The sequence below is a fragment of the Ascidiella aspersa genome, chromosome 2 (assembly GCF_963924565.1).
Source record: "Ascidiella aspersa chromosome 2, kaAscAspe10.2, whole genome shotgun sequence".
In the NCBI taxonomy this organism is placed as follows: domain Eukaryota; kingdom Metazoa; phylum Chordata; class Ascidiacea; order Phlebobranchia; family Ascidiidae; genus Ascidiella; species Ascidiella aspersa.
The window spans coordinates 23,358,743-23,382,310 of NC_139448.1; the positions used below are offsets into that span (position 1 = coordinate 23,358,743).

The window sequence follows — 23,568 nt, forward strand, 5'->3', positions numbered from 1 at the left end:
AATGTTTAGTTGCTATTTAGATCAACTGTTCTGTCAAGTGGCATGGTAAAGATTCGTATTTTGAATTATTTCTAAACCTAGACTTTAAGGTAAGTAGTTCAAGTAAAAAACTAATATTGATGGTGTCGTATACTAAGACGGTTATGTAATAGATACAATTTTACCAAGAGGTTCATATAGTTACAGTTAATCGAATATAGTCCTATTTTACAGCACGGTCAATAAGTTAAATACACCTAATAAATTAATACAAATATTAAAATTGGATTGAAGAGTATTGAAGCGGTAAAGGTATACAGTATTGTTCATTCAGAAGTTAAATGCAAAACAAAGTATCATTACTTGAGAAAAGAGACATGAACTTGGTTTATTGCTACATGATGACATTGGTTGTTTTGTACCTATAGACTTTTATATCTTTTGGACCAGGGCTGTGCAACATGCAAACCTCAGAGTGAAAAATATAAGGCCCTTAAAAAGTGAAAAAATAGTAGCCCGCAGATAGCTTCATTTTAGGCTTCCAACATGAATACTCTGACAAGTTACTTTTACTTAACTTTAAAATAAAATAAATTTATTTGTCAAGATTTTTATCTGCATATCTACCGGAAATAAAAGCACTAATCCTGTATGATATTTTTGTTGATTGGTCTAATCTGATGCAAGATGTTTAATCAGGTTGCACTGTTAAATGACAAATTGTAATGTTGGCAGGGTTTTGCACAACTTTGCTTCAGTGGGACAAAAAAAGAATAAAAACAAATAAAAATGCATAGAATAGAGGCACAAGCCTGAGTAAAAGAGAAGATGTATGTTATTTTTTTGCTCACTTTGTTCATGCCTTAGTATTGTGCTACTGATGTTAAGGCTGTAAAATTGGTAAACATTTGTTTTTGGGGAGCTCTTTTTTCTTCTCTGTTGGGACAAAAAAAAAATGCGTTTTGCCCATCGGTAAAAACACAAAATGTGTTTTGCCCATCGGTAGGTATGTCCGAGATTGGATATTTTATTTAGATATCGATACCTGATTCTCTGAGCAAAAAGTATTGCAATTTGAAGTCACGAAGTCATTTAATTACTCAAAGGGATAGGAAGCCCATTTATCTTTTATTTTTAAGGTCATGTTTGTTAAAAACCATCCTATTAAGTTAGAAAACTCTATGATGGATCGCAAAACATGGCTATAATATACAACTTAATTTGGTATTAGGTCGAAACCACAATTAATTTGGTGTCGTACATGTACCCATACTACCAATTAGTATTCGGTATTGATTCCAATCTGATATTATCAGTTGTTACTAACGGTTAGTATAAACTGTTACACACCCCTGGTTTAGACAGACTTAAGGTTTTTTCTACACAGAAAACCATAAAGTTACAGTCGGGTCAATAATGATCTCAGAGTGATAATATTAATTTTAATTATTCTGGTTGAATTTGTGCAACAAAAAAGTAGTAAATGCACTCAAAATATAATAAGTCGATGTTGAAACTTACAAATACAATACTGGACTAATTGACTAGTGGTGTTACGTAAAAAAAACAAAAAATGGTCAGTAATCTAAAGTTTACACAATCGTGTTATTAATATATAGTAATGCTACACATCATCAAGCTTGATAACATATATGCGTAATGTTGGTGTGAGTGACAACCTTAACTATATTTACACAAAACAGGTTGATGTTTGATGGTAACAGTCTTCCAAAAAGTGTTGGCAAAACATTTTTCTTTACTTTAGGCAACTACAAACTTCCACTTTAGTCACACGGAAAAACTCAAAAGTGTTAGGAAAAAATATCAAATGTCACATTTTTAGTGGTTGCCATCTACAGTAAATTTAGTAATAAACTATCTTTCCTAAAAGATGATGCACAACTAAACAACTAAAGCATGTTTTATTTAAGCTGTTTATATTTTCATGTTTAGTGTCTAAGCAGAGCAGGATGCCTTACAGAAAGCCTGGTCATTTTATATAAAAAGCTTGTAGCAACACTTCAATCTAAAATTAACCTAAAACGGAATTAAATTAACTAATTTACAAACTAAAGAGAGCATCATCTGTTCTAATAAAATAAAATAACAAAACTGTTTTAGATCTTTTAAACCCTGTGTAGTTTATGTTTTTCTTTAAATAACTTAATTCAGCATATAATAGCTTGTAGAAAAACTAGTTATTAATAAAAGACCTATACAGTTTGTCTTATTATCTTAGTTACTTATTGATGAAAAATATAACTTTATAATATGTTTTTGGGAGTGTGTCACAAAAGACTGTACTTGCATAGTTCAAAAAATAATTATAATTAATTCATGTACACAACTTTAAGGTAACCACAAACTTTAAGAACTGCTATGAGTGCTTTCAGGTAAGGCAGTAGTATGGCTATAGAAATTTAAAAATAAGCCAACTTTTCAAATAATTCAAACATGATTGTTTGGCAAATAATTTGATTGGTAGAATAATCACATATCTAAAAGCATTTATTCTATACAAAATGTACTGTCATGTAACCATCACCTAAATATGCAATAAAATGATCCAAATCAACTTATCATTATTTGTTTTTCTTGTGTACAAAATAAAAATGATTCTAGACACATATAGACACATATAACAAAATTGATACGAAGAAGACCCACATTTCTTATGACAAGCATCAAGCAAATGTTTTTTTAAAGAACATGATCCTGTCAAGCCAAAATATATTTATGATCATAAAACAAAACAAAAAATTATGATCTTAAATAAACAAATCTATGAGGTATATATTAGACAAACATTTTCAGTTACAAGTCATGAGTTAGAAATATGAACATTTTCATGTTTACTGTTGCTTAAACTGTCATAGAATATCAAACCATCTGAAATTCTGCCACAAAATGTTTGACATAATAAACTTTTTTATATTATAAAAAGCTAAATAATTGGTTTACATATATAAAAGTTGAAATATGCCCAAAGTTTTGTGTGTCCTAATTCCACTTATACATAAAAGTAGTTAATTTTATTTTCTTAAAACAATTTTTAGCATGGAAAACCAATATTTATTTACGTTTTAAAAAAAATAACTATAGTGTGCAAGGACTACCCCAGGGGTGGCGGGGGCCATGGCATCCCCAAAATTTCTGCAAAAATTTAATCCAAACTTGCTCTCTAGTGTGTCTTTTTTTGATTAATCACAACTTGGTGACATCACGGTTGGACATAACTTTTTGATGTTTAGGATGATGAAAAAATATGTTGATTTTATTGATTTTATAATTTATTAAAACCAGTGTAATAAGTTCTATAATGAAATAATTGTGTTCTGTAACTTTAAAGTGTATATTTTACAATTTATGTCCAAAATTTGTTGTGATTTATTGTGGGAGATAATGTTAGAAGCAATTAAAAAAAAACATTGCTGTCTACATCCCTAAACAATTATGATAAAAAATTGCCTAAAATTAGTGCATGTCTTTACACTGCTTTGGTATATGTTGTGCAAGCCATAATCAAAAACATTGTTTATTATACTTCAGGCAGGTAACTGATATTCTAAAGATGGGAAAAAAAGACAAAACAAAAAAACAAGACAAAAAAAAGCATCATGAAACTATACCAAAGAAACAACAAGAAATTGAAAACAAAGATATAAAAGAGGTTTTGCAGTTATTCAGCAAATTGGAAGAGATGGTGGTTGATGGAGATCCAAGGGTTAGGGTTGCTTTAAATCAAAAACCCGGTATAAACCAGTTTTCATTACAATTAAAAACTCTACCATGCCTGTACTTTGACTCAATATTTATTATTATATTTGTAATTAAACTATTTTTTTAAACACATTTTGATGTGAAGGTTTACAAAATCTTCTTCGGGATGACAGTAGTTTGTATGGTCTATCACCGCGCAGTCAATTAATTCCTCATCAAGCAGAGGTATTTGGCAAAGAGGCCACAAATTCTTCATTGTTATCGTTTCGCAATCAACCAGGACTTCAAACCAAAGGATTTCAAACAAGTCCAAGAAGATATAATGCACCTATTCAAGTAATTTATTTTACAGATTATTTAAGAAACATCGAGACAGAAAATTTATAGAAAGTGTGGTGCAATCACTTTGCTATATATAAGCAGTTAATATTATAAAAATATGTCTATTGTGCGATTTTCTTTAACTTGCGCAATACCAATTAATTTATACATATGTTTCAAACAGACAAACATCAGTCCTCGAAGAAATATATTTGTTCCACCAATTGCAATTCCAGAAAGAAGCTCTTTAGAAGAACCATTTAGTCAGGAACAATACAGCACATTTATCAAGCGACATCCTGATGGTACACTGGTAAGCACAACAGTGGAACCACAAAGAAACAAAAATCAGTTAAATTTAAGGAAACAATATGCAAACCAATTGTGGGCTGATCAGCCACAGCAAACCCAACATTCAATTACACCACCGAAACCTGTCAAAAAAGCAAGAGTGCCGGAACATCCTAAATATCATATATTTAACTATGACACAGATGGAGGACAAAATAGTGTAAGAATTGAAGTGCCGGATAACACTTTGTGAGTTTGCTCAGATTTCTGACAAAAATTGCTTTAACAAGTTGAAACACATTGCATATAACATAAAACTAAAAATGTAAAAGCATTATAAATAATTAATTGGTATCACTTTGTTTGTAAGGTTGTATTTTACCAACTAGTATTTTTTATGTTATTTTAGGGTCAGATCAAATAGAAAAATACAGCATTTTTTGTTTTTAGAGAAAATCCACTCCAAACACATGAAACAAATTCAGTACAAGCAAAATTGGAAGGAAATTCACAACCCATGGAAATGCAAAATTCACATGGATTATTAAACAAAGATTTAAATGAAACATCTGATTCGACCTTGAAAAGCACAAAACCAGCTTCTCTAAATTATAGATCAGCTGTGAACAAGGCAAAAGGAACTGAGTCATTTTCAAAAGTTATAGGCCAGGAAGGTGGAAGCATCAAGTGTTTTGGATGCAGGTAAAAAAATAAAACTTCTTAAAATTAAAAGCACAATTCTATTTAGCTCAAGTAGCTTTAGTCTTATAGAACTTTTATAAGCTTAATGTTTGTTACTTATATAAATAATATTATACTGTTACACAAAAATGTTGTAGTGTGGAAGTCCCAAAAAATGCTCTTCAGTCTAAATCACTGTTTCGAGTTTCAATCCTTAATGCTGGACAAGTACCACACAAGATGGATAGAATCTACCAATATTATACAAAACAACCCGGGGAAGTAGTAATGGCAATATCACCAGCAATAAGAATCGATCCTGCAGATTTAATTATTGAAAAGCCAATAACCGTGAAACTTCCTACTTGCATTGCAGTAGACGGGCAAACAATTATAACAAATGATCAAGGAAAAACTACGAAAAGAGAAAACAGTGGTAAAATAATTTTAATATAACAATGTTAAGCTAAAATGAAAATGGTGTACCTACTTAAGTCACCGTTTTAAAGTTTTATTATAATTATTACTTCTACCGTTATAGACATTCAGACTGAAAACATTGTCATAAAACAAAGAAATTTAACAACAAATGAAACATGGGTAGATTATGAAACAGAAGTGTTTAGATCTGCTGACAGTGTGACTTTCAAGGTTGATAAGTTTGGTGATGTGTGTGCTTTTCATTCAAACAATGGGGAGGTACTTCTCTTATAATTAAACAGTACAAATAAGATCTAAAATTTGTTTAAAATTGACAAATTAAATAGAAACTTTTTGTTCTTAAAGTCTGACTTTATTTTATATTTAAGACTGTTGAAGCACTGAACAAAAGAATATCAGTTTACCTGTTTAAAAGTATGGACACAAGAAAAAGTCAGTTCATTTCATTGCTGGTGTGTGAGGATTTACCCCATGTAATTCAGGTATAACCCTATTTTAGATTTTTAACAAGTTCCTTATTGTTTGCTTGCACATAAATTTGGGATAAGGGTAATTTGAAAGAAACATTTTACTGGACAACACTAAAATACAAAGAATGGGACAAGTTTAAAATTTAGGGTTTAAGGGGGAGAGGACACACGTAATTTTAATCATGATTTAAACCAAGATACCTAAAATTTAAAATACTAGTAATTAACTATTTCTTGTTTCAGAAAGCAATTGAGGGTATGCCTCATTGGTTACGGTACAGCGATAGCTGTTTTAATGTAATAATGCCAGAAGGAAGAAACCTTGTAATTTACATTGAAGCCACAGACAGACAACTTTGTAGCATTGACGGGAATAAAATAGTAACTTTCTTGTTATATTTACCTTTGTAAAAACAAACATGTGTAAAAAATTAACTGGTCACAGAAAAATTTCAATTTTTATGCAGAAATTTTAGAATTAGGATACACACATATTGCTGAGTTTTAATCTTTTTTCAGTATGATAGACAAATTTGAAATTTGTGGAGTGATAAGAGATAATTTTTTGTTGAAAGTTCAAATAAACTTATTTATCATCATATCATCATGTCTAAACCACCAACAGGAAGTTCCATGGGAAAACTTGTGGCATCCAGAGTGCATTATAAGGAAGCATATACGTGTTACTCTTGCTAAACAAGATCGACCAGCAGAGATTCAATTGGTATTAGATGAAGGTCAAGTTCAGCTCCATACTGCTTTTATGTGGGAGGTATAAATCCGTCCTATTATTTTAAATGTATAAAAAACTATTCTTACTGTAAATAAATTGCTATAATTGTTCTTAAAACATCCAAATTTCATTGATAATAAAATTGAACTTTTTATTTTTGGCAAGATGCTATTAACTAATAATTTTGATGTGGATAAAAAATAAAAAATACATCCATTTTGATAAAAGTTCAACTAATCAGGCTTTTTCATCTTTTAAAGGTAAAACACCACCAAATACTTCTACCAGACATAATGACTTCGGAAGATAAAACAAATGCTGTGTTAGGTGAGAAAGTTTTAATTGAATACAATTTTAGTGATTGTACATTTAGAATATATATATATTGACATGCAGGTGAACAAGTTTTTGAACAAGACATATTGAAAAAGGTTTCCTGGAAACCTGAAACACCTCCACCAAAGTTTGTCACCAACAAAGGGTTGCTCAACTATGCTACAATGTAAAGCTGCAATAAACTACTCTAATGACATTAACTACTATGCTTGCTATCAAAATATTACTAGATGAACCTTATTCTAACCCATCAATAGTGACCAAGTAATAGTTCTACATGTTATTACAGGTGTTAAGAACAGATAAAGGGGCATTTTTCTAATTCTGTCTAGCAAGCTCAAACTTCTGGTATAATTTATACCAAAGTGTATACCGGTTCAAAACTAGGGTGTACAACTTACAAAGGTTTACAGATGAAGTCAGATTAGTGCATGGCAAAATTGCAACAAACCATGATTTTTAAATTATCCGAACCTACATTGTTCTTTTTAAATGATATGATAAATGTCTGGCAAACCGACCTATAAAAAGTAGATCCTTATTTTCTAGGTAAAATAAAAAAAAATACATTCAGTTAACCAAAAAACTAGGTTTTTAATTTGTGCATTGCTGTTTGTGAGGAAAAAAGTTAGTAATAAGTTGTTAAAAGCAGGGCTGGGGAGCCACCGTAAAATAGCATTAGCTCCGGAGCCATCAGGCGATTATTAAATGGCTTGGGCTCCAGCTCCGGAGTCGTAAAACTCAATCCTTTGGCTCCGGCGCCAGCTCCAGAGTAGTAAAACTCATATACTTTGGCTCAGGCTCCAGCTCTGGTGCCACCAGTCACTTATTCAATGGCAAGAAAAAAAAAATAAATAAATAGCAATTTTAAAAATTGCTTTTGGCTACTAACGTTGGAGATGAAACAAAATATAATTTCTTAGCTTTAGCACCACAAATTGAAAAATGGCTCCAGCTCTACAAAAATAATAAAAAGGGCTCCGGCTCAGGCTCCAGCTCCACAAAAATAATAAAAAGGGCCCCGGCTTCAGCTCCACAAAAATAATAAAAATAGCTCCGGCTCCGGCTCTGACTCCAGAGAAAATGCTTAGCTCCGGCTCCGGGCTCCAGCTCCCCAGCCCTGGTTAAAAGTGTACCGCAGAAAAAAGTTTGAAGCACTGATCTATATAAATTAAAAAATCACATTTTAAAAATTCAATAAATTTTTGCATATCCTTAAAATCTTATAATATTTTTAAGTTTTTTAAGAAAATTGTTTTAATTGTTTTATGGTTCAAATAATCTCAATATGATGTTTTTTAAAATCTCATCAATCATACTAGACATGGGACATTTCATATTTTTTTCACATTTGCAACTTAAGAATCGTTTTTGATATTGATTGTGATTGTCCTACAGCTTCTACGGTCAGTGAAAACTTACTATTTTTAGAGATGCAGGTGAATAATAAAATACATTTTGACAACACAACATTTTCTATTAGGGATGGGTATTTGACCAGTCAAATAAAATCCGGTCAAATTAAATATATGAACGTTTTGGCTCATGACAATGGTTTGTAAAACAAAAACAATTCATTTTTGACTATTAATGAGAATTTTTGCAAAACCATGCCCATCTTATAGCAATACTGTAGCAGTTACTGTAGTAATTTTTTCCACTACTACAGCCACCAATTAAGCCAACAAGTTTATTAACGAATTTTAACAACAAGTAAATGCATCAGTAAAAAATATTATTACTCCTCGTCACAACTTTTGTCACTATCTGAATTTTCTAAATCATCACCAGGGTTCACTGAAGACAAGGGATTTGGTTCTTCTAAATTTCTAAGTAGCCTAAGATTGTAGCAGTATGGCAGAAAGCCGGTGACTTGGCGACTATGTCGGCTGAAGAATCAGACAGAAAACCAAAGAAATTGGTCCAAAAAAATTTTGTAAAAACAAAAACAATTTAATTTTTTTTTTAAATGATCGATTTTCCAAAAAAATGTGTGCTTGTTCTACACATATTCAATCCAATATTATTTTTAAAATGCTGAATATGTGGGAACATTATGCACAAAAATTGGCAGGAAATATTTTGCTGTTCCATCTAAGGTTTAATTTAAACTGCATTTATGCCTACTATTGCATGTTGCACTTTACTGTGTGACTCTAATTTTGGCAAACAATTTCTATTAACTTGGATTACAACACACCGTTATTTTTTATTAAAAATTTCTCCCAGTTAAAAAAAAAAATTTATCCCAATTTCAAGAATTTTTTTCTCGCTTTTCAATCTTATTTCGAGCTGCATGTGTGCACATGAGTGCACCCCTAAACAGCTTATTTATGTAACAGTGTTAGAGTAAGACAAGCAGACATGTGCACCCCCAGTCCCCCAGGCCGTAATTCAGCATACCCCATATGTATTTCTTTATATTTGCGCCTTCAGCGCAACTTTTTCCTACTTAATTTACTTCTTAATAGTCTTGTTTACCGCCTAAACATGGCAAGGTTCATACATTCCTTTGGCAAACACATCATTTAACTTTTGGGGCATGACCAAAAAACCGAAGAATTTACGCCTAAAATGCTTGTCACCAGAAGGCTGGCAAGATTCTGGATTGTACTATACCCCAACTAGCGTTTCCTTTTATGACAAACGGGATTCATCATATACGTGCATTTGTTCTAAACAAAATAAATCTACTTTGCTATTACAAACACTTTGTTATTACCAGAGAACATGTGTTTGCATCAGGTAAACCCTACAATTTTATATTTGAATTCTTTAAAAAAAGTTACAATCAAGATTAATAAAAACTCAAATCACAAAACAACCCTTAAAAAATTTACAACATTTGAATCCAATATGGGTATTTGACCGGTTAAATAAAGTGCGGTCAATTTTCCAGTCAATTTTGTTGTTGACCGGTCAATTGATAGGCTTGCCAACCTTATTTTCTATAATTGAGGAAAGTTGTATATAAATGGAAAGTAAAAAACGTGTGTTTTATGTCTACAAACACATTGTAAACAGAGAAAAGGTTTTTTTCAAATCATTTGTTTATTGCCATATATGCTTAGGAGTAATACTTACAATCAGAAACAAAAATATATATATTTAACAAAATGCTATATCGTCAAAGTTCCTATAAATTTATATTTTACACTGTAAATTTAGTATAGAACAAAACCTAAACTTATTTCTGTTGATTTCAAAGCATCCTATTCACTTTGATAATTAATCTAACAAATACAAATAAAAATATCATAACCTCAACTTGAAAATGAAAAGATAGACTATACCAGGGATGGGCAACCTTTTCCATGTCATGGGCCAAAACCAAACTCAGAAAGGTCTCTGCATTAATATAAACTGTGTAGACTTTTTTTATCTTATTATACCAACTGCAATGGCTGTTAATCAGGGTATTTTGCAATTGAAAAGGCTCTAACAACATGTTACATCGATACAGGAACAAGATTTGCGCAAACCGTAAAATATGTTGTTTTTACATAGTTGAAATAGCCAAAAAATGTAAGAAATGGCCTTGTGCCCAAAACCTAACATAAAGTTAGATACATTTAACAACCAATCGGGAGATCGTGTGATGGACTTTGGATTGTTTACAAAAAGATACTTTAAAAACGTTAGTCAGACACATTTTGTTGATGCAAATAAACTGAGGAAAAATAATATAAACAAATTGTCAATTTTATATATAGTTGGACTTTTAGAACAAAGCGCTACACTAAGGAAACACCAAAATATTTTGCAAAACAAGCGTGACAGTGTTTAGCAGTATAAATGTAAGATTGTGGTGATATATACTAATCCTTGCGCTTTTGAATAAGCCAGTTAAAAACATTGATTTTCAAGTTATATCCATTTAGTATAACTATTATCTTTTGATCAACCAAAGATACAAGTCATATGGAAGAGACCTAGCAACTATTAGGTAGGGAATTAAAAAACACAATGACAAACCTACAGATTGCCAGGAAAAAATAATCTCAAGACATTGCAGCCAACTATAAAACATTCAGTCTGACATTCAACTTTGAAGAAACATCACCATTACAAATATAATGCAATTTAAACAACATGAATATTCTGTAACATAGAGATGGTAAACTCATAGTTAATAATACAATACTACTTATATATTAAGATACATGAAAATTAGTTTAGTAGGTATTTTATTACCTTTTTTTTACAATATTATCGAAATAATTAAATTTGTTTAGTTTTTTATTATAAATTTCCCATAAGGTAGTTATTAATAATTAGTTGATTATATACATAAATATTGCCCTTGTTTGGACTTTAAAGTATAAAACTTTATTTAAGATATTTAGACCTTGTGCAAGCATTTAAGTGGGCTTGTCTCTAAAATAATGTATATAATACTGTATATAATATGTATATAATATAACTTTGAAACTCAACAAAGGGTCAATATCAGACTGTTCTCATATATTGATCAAATGCAGTAGTACTCTTAAAGAAGCTCTTTAAAATACGCTATAAACTTGATCAGCGTGTTGCAAATAAACTTTGCCGCATGCCATCAAAAGCAATTTGCTTCATTATGTTGGGTTTGAGTGAGCATTAGGAAATCATACATATGACGTCACAAATTATGTCCTAACAGGCAGTCACAATTCAAGTGTCTAACAAAACATGCTGCTCTTGAATGACTTGGAAAAAAATTGCGCCTGGTTTAGGTTGGGCAAGCGTTACCTGAATGGCTGCACAAAATCAAGTTTAAAATAAACGAAAAAAAGGTACACATTCTGTTTATCTTGTTTTAAATGTTAAATAGGTAGCATACAACCCAATCATCATATTGTAAAACTGTATATAGAAAATTGTATTTGAAAAACAATTTGGCAAAACTTGCATTAAAGTTTGAGTCCACACAGCCCTAGCTAAGTATACAAAGAAAATATGAAAATATTACACACAGCGTCTTCACACTGAAAATCTTGGTATCCCATAAATCATAAGATACCAAATATAAAACACTTTGCAATTACATAAAAAAGGAAGGAAATGCAGCAATATGTGGCCCGGTGATTTAATTGTGGGCCACTAAAAATAGTAGTTTTAATTTTATTACTGACTCATTAAAATAAGATAGCAACATTTTGTTGAAAAGCTAGGAATTGAGAATAGATGGCCAGAAGTTACTACACTTGCGTTTAAACCAGTGTTGTGTGCGGTATCACCCCCTTGTAAGCATTGAACAGTCACAAGGGTTGCGAGTCTTTTCTGAATTTATGGGGGCACCACATAAGGCGTTAAAAAATGTTCTTTGTATCACAAATTGTACTATGTATAGCAGGCTATGAGCTAAAGGTGTTTGAAACACTCTTGTAACAAGTATATTTTTTAAATTTACTGTTTTAGCTTGTATATCATGGTGCCACACAGCTCACATAGGCAAACTACGGAACAATTTAGGTATGTTAAATGAGCTGCATATAGCTCCCACCATGGGTTGTTTAGGTCAGCGGATTTTACCTTTTTGATACCAGACCAGTAAAAATACACTGACACAAATTGGGTAAGTCATTAAAAATAATGAATACTTTTAAGAAGTATATTATTAATAAAATGCTTTGAATTATAAAATGCATTTTATTGTCTTTTGAAAGAAAACAGTATGTAAAAGCATTATAGACCAAAGATGTTATACCAATCAAGAATTCTAGACACGTTCCCAAATGTTTCACCATATGGGTGGTCTCCTAAAGTAGAAAATAGTGATTTTGTTCAGAATCTGATTTGCTTAATAATTAAATACTTCTTAAGAGAGATTTTGCGCCGTGAAACTGACATAACAAAACCTCATTAATGGTTTAGAACAGTGGTTCTCAACCTGTGGTAGTGGTACGCAAAGTCATTTTGGGCGGTACGCAGTATGTTTCATCGTAATGATTGTAACGTTAAATACTTTATGCTTTATCAATAATAGGAATTATTATCTTTCCGGAATATCTATGCAATTTATTTTATGACATTATAGCAAAACAACAAAGAATCACAAAACTTGACTACCGGTATCTTGCAAAGTTAAAAAGGGAAACTTTTTCGAGAGTAGTGGGACGCATTTGTTTCAAAATTGCCGGGCTAACTAATTAGCTAATCCGACCCTGTTAATAAAACTATTTACATTTTAAGTAAAGTTTAGTTTTTCGATAATTTTTTGGTACGCAACAAGATTATAGAACCTCGAGGTGGTACGCTGTGAAAAAAGGTTGAGAACCACTGATTTAGACAGACTGATTAAAGTTTATAAAAACCTACCTGAAACATGTCAAGGTACTCTCTGCCAAAAAAACTTGCACATTGATGAGAAGTTCGATGTATTAAACTCTCTGCTTTTATTGTATGATTTGCTTGCTACATGTAATTATAGGGGACTATTCTTGTTTTTTAGCAAATTACTTAACGACTCATGATGGACGATATAAAACTCACACTTTTAAGATGTTTATTCGTCCATCCATTTGTGTATATAAACCATGTGTGTAAATAAACAGTCGGATTGGCCCTTTTAATACTATATATAGACATTGAAATAGCAATGCTGGTTAATGTATTGAAAAACAATTTAATAGGACAGAAATTTGCTGACTGCATGCCTGCATTTTCGGCAAGTGTTATATCCTCCAGGCGAGTGCTCATTTGGCCCCCACTGCCAAGTAAAAATTTTAATTCAAGGCCAACCCTGTAGTACAAAGTGTGAGAAAACGCTGGTTTAAGTAATGTGCTGCAAAGGAACACTGGTGGGCTTTCCTATCTACCCAGCATGACTAATTTCTTAAAATGCTATTATAATGGTTGACATACCTGCTTATAATCACCAAACTGATATTGCAAAGACAAGGAAGCAACTGTAAGAGCTTCATTATAAGAGCAGGTAATTCTTTCACCAATAATGTCGGAACACAGTTGTTGATGCATTGCTTGCAAAACAGGCATTCTAAAACATGTTCAAGTTTTCACAGAAACAAATATATGATACACATCTTTTAAGCAAATATAATTACCGAAAACTATGTACACAAAATTTACTCACTCCAAATTATATAGATCAGGTGGATAGTAAAGAATGCGAAGATAGAAAACATTTACATCTTTTGATGACTCAATTTTGTTTCTAAGTTCGGCCGAGGTATAGAGAAAATGGTACTCACACTCTAAAAAAACACGTTTAGTCATAAACAAAAACATAAACATCAGACAAAACAAATTTGTAAAATTATTAATGGTTCAGTCACTGCTAAAACTAGGCTGACAAGTTCAGAAGTAAAAAATAATTTATTAAAGGGCAAAAAGCTGGTATAGAAACACCTTCTCACCTTCCAACCAAGCCAGGCTAAATAATTTACAATCAGCACCTGGCAACCATGCCATAATGGCAGAATTGATAACTTGTAGTATTGTAACTTGTCCACATGTTACCAATGCTCTTGATCCATCAACAAATTGGATGTAAAAACTGAAGTTAGACATTTCATTTGGCTAAAAAAAAATCATTTAATTGCACAGTGCAAACTATATTATGCATTTATATATAACTACACACCTCTTAAAATAACTTAACACTTCTTCAATTGCCTCTAAACAATACTTAGCAAAAAATCATATTACTAATATGGTCATTTAAAAATTTAATGCAGTCAGCATATATATATATATATTAAAGCCAGTTATCTAATAACAGATATTTTTGATGTAAAAACAACTTTCATTAAATCTGTAGTCTCAATTGTACACTATCCACCAAAAAACATCGTTTTTTTGGCGTGTGAGCCCTGTTAAATTATTGCGATGCATACCTTTAAGGTTTAATCAAAGAATATAAGCGACCACAAACAGCAAGCATATTCAAATTGTTAGTTATAATTACATTTTTCCGGTTACACCATTAAATAAACAAGTTTATTATCGCTTATCAAGTTCGGATCCAGGGGTGTCAGGAAAGCCTAATTTTTGGTATGTGGTAGACCGGTTTGAAATTCACAGTACGTCCTGTATGAAACTTTTTTAAATGGCTGTTGAACTTATAAGTTATATTTGCGTTTTGATTTCCCTCTTTTTAATATGAACATAACATAAAAAGTACGACCCTATATAAATTACTATTTTTTAGGTTTGGCAAGCCTGTCAATTGACCGCACTTTATTTAACCAGTCAAATACTCATATTGGAAGCAAATGTTGTAAATTTTATCAGGCTTGTTTTGTGAATTAAGTTTTTGATAATCTTGATTGTAAGTTAAAAGAAAATCAAATATAAAATAGTGGGTTTACCTGATGCAAACATATGTGCTGGGGTAATAACTAATGTTTGTAATAGAAAGTAGATTTAGACCTAAAGAGTGGTATCTAGTGCATGTCCCAAGGATGTAAGGATTAACATTTTGGATAATAATGTATTTTGGAACAAAAATGCAGAACTTTTTAATTTACTTCAGTCAATTACTGATTGCTGATTCTATACAGTTTTTTATGACATCATTATTTATTACGGTCAGACGGAAAATAGAGGAAATCCCTAAGTTGAAACTTCGGGACATCTTCCTTTGAAATGGTCACGTTGCGTGTCTGATTGTTTGATATTAGACAACAGTTTTCAAATAACCAAAAACACATTGATGGAGCTGTGCATTTCAGCCCATTGAGAGTTTGAGATGCTAAAAAGAGAAAAATGTAAGGGCAAAAATTTTGTTCCGTAAAAATCAAGTAGTGATATCAACCCCCAATGCTGCTTAATTACTTGACCCCAGATTTTCAAGTTTTGATAGGAGTAAACATATTTTTTTTGCTGATAAATTTACTTTCTGTTGAATTTCGTTAAAAAAACTTGGCTCAATTTGGTGGTTGTAGTGATGCTTGGTGGTTGTAGTAGTGGTAAAAATTACTTATAGTATTGCTTGCAAGATGGGCATGGTTTTGCAAACATTCTTATTGATGGTCAAAAAATAATCGTTTTCTCTTTCACAAACCATTGTACTTGAGCTAAAACGTTTATATCTTTAAGGGTAAAACAAGGTTTATTTTTAAACTAGAATTGCATTTTGATAGTGTGTATAGTATTTGACCTATTTGACAAGTATTTGACCGGTGACTGGATTTTATTTGACTGGTCAAATGCCCCAAATGACTGGATTTTATTTGACTGGTCAAATGCCCAACCCTACAGGATTTTTGCAACTTAGTAAATACAGATTTTTTGAAACTTAGTAAATGAACTGTAAAATATATCGCGCTTCTGGAAAGTATTGTTTCACAGGTTTTCACTATGAATAAAGGCTAACTCCCTTATATGTCTTATAATGTTACTTTTTGACGATGCTTTGTGGCACCATCTTTGAACATTTCTTGCTCAAACCAAACGAAAATCATTAATCCGCATTTTCTTGATATATAATCAACTATTACTTTTTTCTATATACATCGAAAAAAAAAATCGAAAAATTGGGCAAAATATAAAGGGAGCAAGCCTTGTGCACAACATAACCACCTCAGTTCTATTTTCTTTTGATTGACCCCTGCTTTTTGTAGAAAGCATACTACAAAGCGGAACAACATGTGTTACTTGGCTTTAAAATGCAAGGATGACACTTTCTAGTTTAAGCATTATTAATAAAAAGCAAAAAAATAAACAGTTTACATAATTATAATTTCTTGAACAAATACCAAATTCATCCTAAAATTTCAAAATTCCATCGAGTGAGGAATTCCCTGTGATTTTACTAATAGATTAATGCTATGGAATTTTCTGTTGTATAAACAGCGACTAACGATGACAAAGTTTTCTTTTTTTGTTTCAATCTCTTTCGATTTAAAAATCTGTAATATTTTTATCTTAAACTTAATTGTTGTGATTATGGTACCAGGGCTATTAAAAGTCTTACCAAGTAACTAAATGTTGTTAAATTTATTTATATTGAGTGAAATATGCATGTAAACAGTATTTCAACTTGTGAATTATATAAATACCTACTTCTGAAGGATTTGCATTTTTTTGGAAAACAGTAAATATCAGTTCGATATTAGCACTATACAAACCACCATAAACATATTTTAATTGTTCTAGTTTGTTTAGGGAGAAAGCACATTAACTGGAAAAACATATTTTTTTGCAAAATATCCATGTTACGGTTGGAAAGACTACAGCTGTATTCTGCCTTGTTCTAAACTACTGAGTGATAAGCAGAAAATCAGTGCAACTAAATACAATGTCTATAATTTAAATGTAATCTACCTCAATTTGAATATGCTTTAAACTGGTAACACGCGTTGGATGTTGCTCTGGCTGCTTTATAGTTTGTTGAAGCCTATGAGTAGAATCAACATTGGTCTTGTGCGTTAAATCCCTGAGAGGTTGGGGACTACTATCTTGTTTAACTGGCTCCATTGAATTTACTTTCATCAATGTTTCTGTATAATATTAAAGTTTATCGTTATACTATGGAATGACCTAATTATTTGTAGGTCCTAATACAATAAATTGCATAAATCAGTCAATAAAACTGTTTGTTTCTTCAGAATAGCTAGTTTTTATGGTACAAGAATAAAAATCAAAGTATAACTCTATATTATTAGTCTTCTGGAAATTAAAATTATATATTTGAATCATTAATTCTATCAACGCAAGTAATAATTGTGAAAATTTGTTACTTTTGAAATATATGCATGATGTTTTAGGTTTTTGATGTTGATTATGCGTTATCTAAAATATAATACGTATATACCTTTTGTAATGGTGTCAGACTGTTTTAAAGGCTTTGGAATTTTGTTGAATTTATCTTCAGATCTGAAAACATGACCTTTTTGTTATTTAGTGTAATATTCTAGAAAAATACACAACAATTCTCATATTGTGATGGGGTTATAACAATTTGATGAATACATAGTTATAGGCAACATTATTGTCAAAAAAAAATTATTTTTTAGCTCAAAATTTGTCCAAATTGGAAATTTTTATGTCAATTTTTTTTGTGTATGTCAAAAAATAATCACCCTAGTTATAACAATATAATCAAAACATAGTTATAGGCAACATTATAATTGTAAGGAAATGATATTTAGAAAGTTAGGCAAATTCAAGGCACTTAATTTAAAAAAAATAAGTATCATTAGGCAAATCATATAGATGTGTTTTATTCACAAAATATATAGTTACACCAAAAATGTGTTTTACCTACTGCATCTTACCTAGATAAAGTTAGACATGTTAAAGCACTTGAGTCTGAGCTAAGCATTTTTGTGGCGTGTTCAATCTAAAATACAAAGAAAAATAGATATAATATCACAACTGTACAAAACTGTTTGAAACTGCGGCGAAAATTTTGTAACTTAAGCATATTTGTTACATTTGTTATATACATGAAGAAGTCAAACAAGTGAAACACGTTAAATAGAATGCTAGGTATATTTTATAAGCAGGGGGCCACAAGGGTTCTTTTGTCTTATGGCATTGTTCTTGCTCCTAATGCTTTGTTTTAGCTTTACACTCCCATTGACATGAAAGACATGGATACTATCAGGCTGGCAGAATCTGGCCAGCCTTCTGGTGACAAGCATTTTTGGTCTAAATTCTTTGGTTTTTGGTCGCGCCTCTAAACTTATATGATGTGTTCGCCTAAGGAATGTATGAACTTTGCCATTTTTGGTGATAAACTAGGCTATTAATAAGTGAATTAGACAAAAAAATGGTGCACCGATGCGCAAAATTTTTTGTGACATTAAATCATTAACAAATACATAAGGGCCATGTGAAGCTACAACCTGGGGTCTTGGGGTGCACATGTCTGCTTTTCTTACTCTTGAACTGTTACATAGATATGCTGTTTTCAGCAAATTTGTGTGAAAACATTCAGCTCAAAACCAGATTAAAAAGCACAAAAAAATACTCTTTGGATAAACTAGGATAATTAGGACCAACTTATATTGCTCAAAATAATGACATATATAATAAAATTTAATAGAAATTGTCACAGTCATAGTGCAACATGGCACATTGCCATATAGTATGCATATTAACTTTGGGATAGATAGAGCAAAAACAGGCCAAAATTCACGAAAACTTTGCGTTTTCGTATTTAAAACAACCAACAATATACTTTAGTCCTTAGGGGGAGAAGAATAGCCTGGTACATCCTTATTATGCCGATGCGAATGTTATACCTGTACATTTAACAGGAATGGGGAATTTAACTTAATATACAGGAATTCAACTCAATATAGGAGTAGGCTACTTGCCAATGAAAGTAAAACTGCAAACACATAACAACTCCATTTTTAAATTGTGTACTTTTTAATAATAATAAACAATCTATACGCCTTACACTGGCTTTTTCTCACTAAACAACGTGCTTCACACTACCGTAACTTTTTTCAAAATGTCAACAAAAGTAATTTCTGCTAAGTGTGAAGTGTGTATATGTTATTATGTATAAGTTATTACATATTTTTTACATATTCCAAGTGTGTATGTTATTACATATTTCCACTTTCCAAAAATAGATGTGATTGAATATATGTGGAAAGAACCACAAGGTATTTTGTAAATTGGATCTTGGAAAAAAACAAATTTTCCAAAAAGAATTATAAAACAATTTAACTTTTTTTTTTTACTTAAATTTTTTTTGCACCGATTTCTTCGGTTGTCGAGTTGATTCTTCAGCCGACATAGTCGCCAAGTCGCCAGCATTCTGCCATACTGGATACTATTTATTTTACCCTCCAACCAGATGCCTATATTGCCTTTGGTATGCATAAAATTATGTGAATAAAGATAGTTTCGGGTAACACCAGGTGATAAACAAAAAACAATAGAGTTTTTGGAATTAGCACCCAGTATTACCTTAAAACATTGTATATGGCTATTGTTCCTATGCTAAAGTGATGTAGAATGATATAAAGCTCAATGCATGGTAAGTATTTCCTCTTTATAATCAAAAGAGAAATCATGTTTTGTGGGGAAAAATATGCGATAGAAAAACCTGAGTCAATTTTTGGCATCATCGTACATAAATTAATCAAAATACATCCTCTCTTTGCAAATAGCATAAACAACTTTTTTTAAGAACAAGTGTACTAAAAAATGACCTGACATTCACATAGTAAAGGGTAACAAAGGAAATAAGCCAGGATGCAAACTTTATGTACACAACACATAGTAAAGAAGTGTGGTACCAAAACAAATAACTTAAGTCAGAGTCAAGCTTTTGCAAAAATAACAAGTCAAGTCCCATTCCAAGTCATCAGTTATCCAGGTCAAGTTCCCATCAAGTCATTATGAGAGCAATTATAAGTCATGTCATTGACATAAAAGTAAACTATTAAAACTGGTAAACTCATCCGATGATAAGCAACAATTCAACTAAGAAATAACACAAATGCAAAGTACTTAGAGCAATAAAATGTTTAATGTGCAAAACTTCAAATAAATTTTACTGAAAAACTAATTTAATCCCAAGGTATTTTAAAAAATGACTTCAGTCTAAGTCAAGTCATTTGTCCAAAACATTTAAGTCAAGTTAAGTCATTTTGGTCAAAAGACTTTTAAAAGTCAAGCCAAATCATTTGAAAGCAGAGACTTAAAATGTATATAAACGCATATACTTTTTGTAAGAAATTGGTACCCACACCAGGAAAAATAAATTTGTACACATACAAAGACTTAAATAGAAAGGCAGCTTAACTTCTGCTTTACTTAACAGCAAATGGTGATTGACAGATAAATTTTACTTTCTCTAAGCAAGCAAGGCTCAAACAAAAAAATTTATTCAGTGATGGTTACACCAGGACCATTGTTCCACCAGCTAAACCTGGCAGGGTTCAATGTGACCAAGATAGAAAGAATAACCATGATTTTGTTTATTCACACAGCTTATTTTTGAAAGGGGATTCATTATATCAAATCGCTGAATTTGATGTACATATGTGTACAAATGTAGACTAGTCCTTGAGAAATGTAAACCACCAACAATACAGGCATTTGCAGTATATTTTCTACCTGGAATGTTAGGGTTAAGCTTCAAAGAGCTTATAGTAAAATATTTGTTAAAAATAAACAATCAATTTTGCCAAAAAAACAAATGGGGTTAACAGGTTATCTATTATCTAGCTTTCTTTAATTATAATGAAGAGTATTTGAAAACAACCTATCGAATATTACTTCTGAGCAACTATTTTATGCTAATGTATATATACTATAGGTATGTTAAAGTTCAAAATAATACCTCAAAAGACTGGCCCAAGATGGATTCACAAAGCTGACATATTACAAAAGTATCATTAGCACAATTTGATGTTGGATGTGAAAAACTTTTGCTGTGAATTTGCTCCAAAGTGATTTGATCTGAATTCTCACACATGGACACAATAAGTGATTGTAAGGTACTGGACCATTTGATGGTCTTTGAATCTTTAATGCCATATTCTGCACACCATAACATTGTTAAACCGAAGCTGTAGATCTGAAATGAACCCTGCAAAGAGTTAATATATAATAATAAAAGGCAATCAGAATAGTGAAATACACCATTCGGCTATGTCACCTAATGATTAAATAGTAAAAAATACTGGTGTATAATTAGACAAATAAGTAGTCCATATAACTGGAATTGTATTTACATATAGTGACCAGTGATGGTTATGTTTTTACAAAACTCATCACAAGGATTTGGTGTTGTAGACCTAAAACTAAAGCTTGTTGATGACGAATGTTTTCCTCTAAATTTGGCCTACAGGCCTCAGTTTGCATGCCCCTGACATAAAGTTTGTTTTTACCTTTTAAATGTTAACATATTTTAATGGTATTACGGCAGCTTTATGACTTTAACCGTCTTAGAAAAAATGAACCTTTATCACTTTGTCCAGGGTGTTCGTAAAGACTATAAATCTGTTAGTATGTTCCAATATTGAGAGGGTAAATAAACATGGATATTTGCCATTTTTAAACGATGTGTACCAATAAAAATAGTAAGACAGGTTAAATTATTTAAAATCATTTTTGTTAGACAGAAATCAGCAAACGTATTTTTGGTGAGTGTAAATGGTAGACACTTGCCTAACAGACCCACTGGTGAGTGAAAATTTCAATTCAATACCAACCTTAATATGCTTGGTCTTTTAAATACGAACAAAATAAACAGTCCAATCTAATTCACAATTTTTTGTCACGCTAAATTATATGTTGAAAAATATGATATGGTTCTCACAGAAATACCATAAAAGGCATGTAGCTTTTATGGCTCCCTTAGCTAAAAAGGTCCCAAACTCTTGTTTTAACATAATTATATATTTAGTAAATATATATATATCTATATATATATATATATATATAGCTTACTTTAAAATAAATACATTTACATTAGTTTACATGAAGGGTATCAAAGACAAAAAAGTTAAATTTTTTTAATTGACAAATGAAATAAAGTTAAAAAACTACTTATAAATATTGCCTCATTTTTAAAGAAAGTAGTAAAACTAATTCAAAAAGTATTTCATCAATAACTTTATGTGTGAGTTTATACTTATTGTTATGAAAAAAAGCTTAATAAAAGATTAAGCAAATAGTTATGTAACAACTTCTAATAAATTATTTCCTGTTTGATGATTTAAGTGACCATTTGTTGATCAGTTTTTGACACTTAAATGTAACTAATAAAACTATAGAACAACTTATCCAACTCAAAATAAACTACCAAATTAGGGTAAAAACTTATCTCATGGGCAAATTAACTAGAAGCGCCTAAAGTACGAAGAAACAAGAAAATATTTGTGGGCAGTTTAATGTATTCCCATTAAAACAAAAGTTTAAATAATTCATAACTTAATTTTAATAATGATAAATTAAACACTTTTTTCGGCCATTAAAACGCGAACAATCAGAACTTGTCCTAGAAAAAGAACATTAAACAATATTCCATATGTGCAAATATCTCAAGGAGCCTATAAACATTTAATAACAGTTCAATTGTTTGTTGACTTTGAATAATGTTGTATATATTTTGGAAAGATTTAATCTATGTATAAATGAAAGAAAATCCTAATTTGTTTATATAGCTATGAAAAAACAATGTTATTGAGCCATAAACTAATAAAAACAGTTCAAAAATAAATATTCATCATATAAACAAACAATAAAAAACCTTACATCAGTTTGCAAGCTGTTCTCTTGATTAGACAAAAAAAGTGTTTCACCAATGTAGTTTTCATTTTCAGAAATAATTGCAATTTCTCCAGTTGGCAACAAAATAGTTTTGTTGGGTGTGACAAAATCACAATGAAGGCAGTTGGATTCTGGAGCAACTCCTGAAAAATGTTTAACATTTACATGCTTTAACATTGCAACAGAAATAAACTTTGTTTATATACTAAATAACATGCAAAGTGAAAACCGTATTTATACCATTTGTACAATGACGTCTTCTTTTTAAAAGCACTTCTGAAATGTTTCTTAACAAAGACCATATTTCAGTTTCCACAAGCGAACTTCCACGAACTTGTAGAATTTCATGTAGGCTAGCACCAATACATTCCAGCATAATCAAACTTCTTAAAATTGTACTAAAATTGT

General features: G+C 31.0%; 2 protein-coding genes across 4 annotated transcripts in view; one reads left to right on the forward strand and one right to left on the reverse strand.

Annotated features, from left to right (window-relative positions):
• LOC146164366 (FERM and PDZ domain-containing protein 2-like) overlaps positions 1-23,561 on the reverse strand; it is a 29,252-nt gene extending 5,691 nt beyond the window's left edge. For 2 of the 3 annotated variants that reach the window (XM_083381894.1, XM_083381893.1), the window contains exons 1-9: positions 23,401-23,561; positions 23,146-23,303; positions 21,227-21,475; positions 18,195-18,259; positions 17,732-17,793; positions 17,242-17,417; positions 14,331-14,493; positions 14,048-14,168; positions 13,819-13,951 (exon numbers count right to left, since the gene is read on the reverse strand). In XM_083381894.1, the coding sequence (XP_083238020.1) occupies positions 13,819-13,951; positions 14,048-14,168; positions 14,331-14,493; positions 17,242-17,417; positions 17,732-17,793; positions 18,195-18,259; positions 21,227-21,475; positions 23,146-23,303; positions 23,401-23,536 (1,263 nt within the window). In that variant the 5' untranslated portion in view covers positions 23,537-23,561. The remainder of the gene's footprint in view (positions 1-13,818; positions 13,952-14,047; positions 14,169-14,330; positions 14,494-17,241; positions 17,418-17,731; positions 17,794-18,194; positions 18,260-21,226; positions 21,476-23,145; positions 23,304-23,400) is intronic. The other variant, XM_083381895.1, reaches the window with a different exon arrangement.
• Positions 33-8,127, forward strand: LOC146164367 (uncharacterized). Its single transcript, XM_083381896.1, has 13 exons — positions 33-89; positions 2,334-2,372; positions 3,529-3,731; positions 3,845-4,035; positions 4,205-4,560; positions 4,762-5,013; positions 5,151-5,428; positions 5,534-5,691; positions 5,802-5,915; positions 6,147-6,284; positions 6,529-6,675; positions 6,897-6,963; positions 7,033-8,127. The coding sequence occupies exons 2-13, from the start codon at positions 2,359-2,361 to the stop codon at positions 7,140-7,142; spliced, it is 2,028 nt and encodes a 675-aa protein (XP_083238022.1). The 5' UTR covers positions 33-89; positions 2,334-2,358; the 3' UTR covers positions 7,143-8,127.
• Positions 23,562-23,568: the final 7 nt, after the last annotated feature.

Excerpts from the sequence above, each read along its gene's own strand:
- LOC146164367 (XM_083381896.1), top strand. Across the intron at positions 3,732-3,844 it reads TGCTTTAAATCAAAAACCCG|GTTTACAAAATCTTCTTCGG; the intron begins GTATAAACCAGT and ends TTTGATGTGAAG. Across the intron at positions 5,692-5,801 it reads TTCATTCAAACAATGGGGAG|ACTGTTGAAGCACTGAACAA; the intron begins GTACTTCTCTTA and ends TTTATATTTAAG.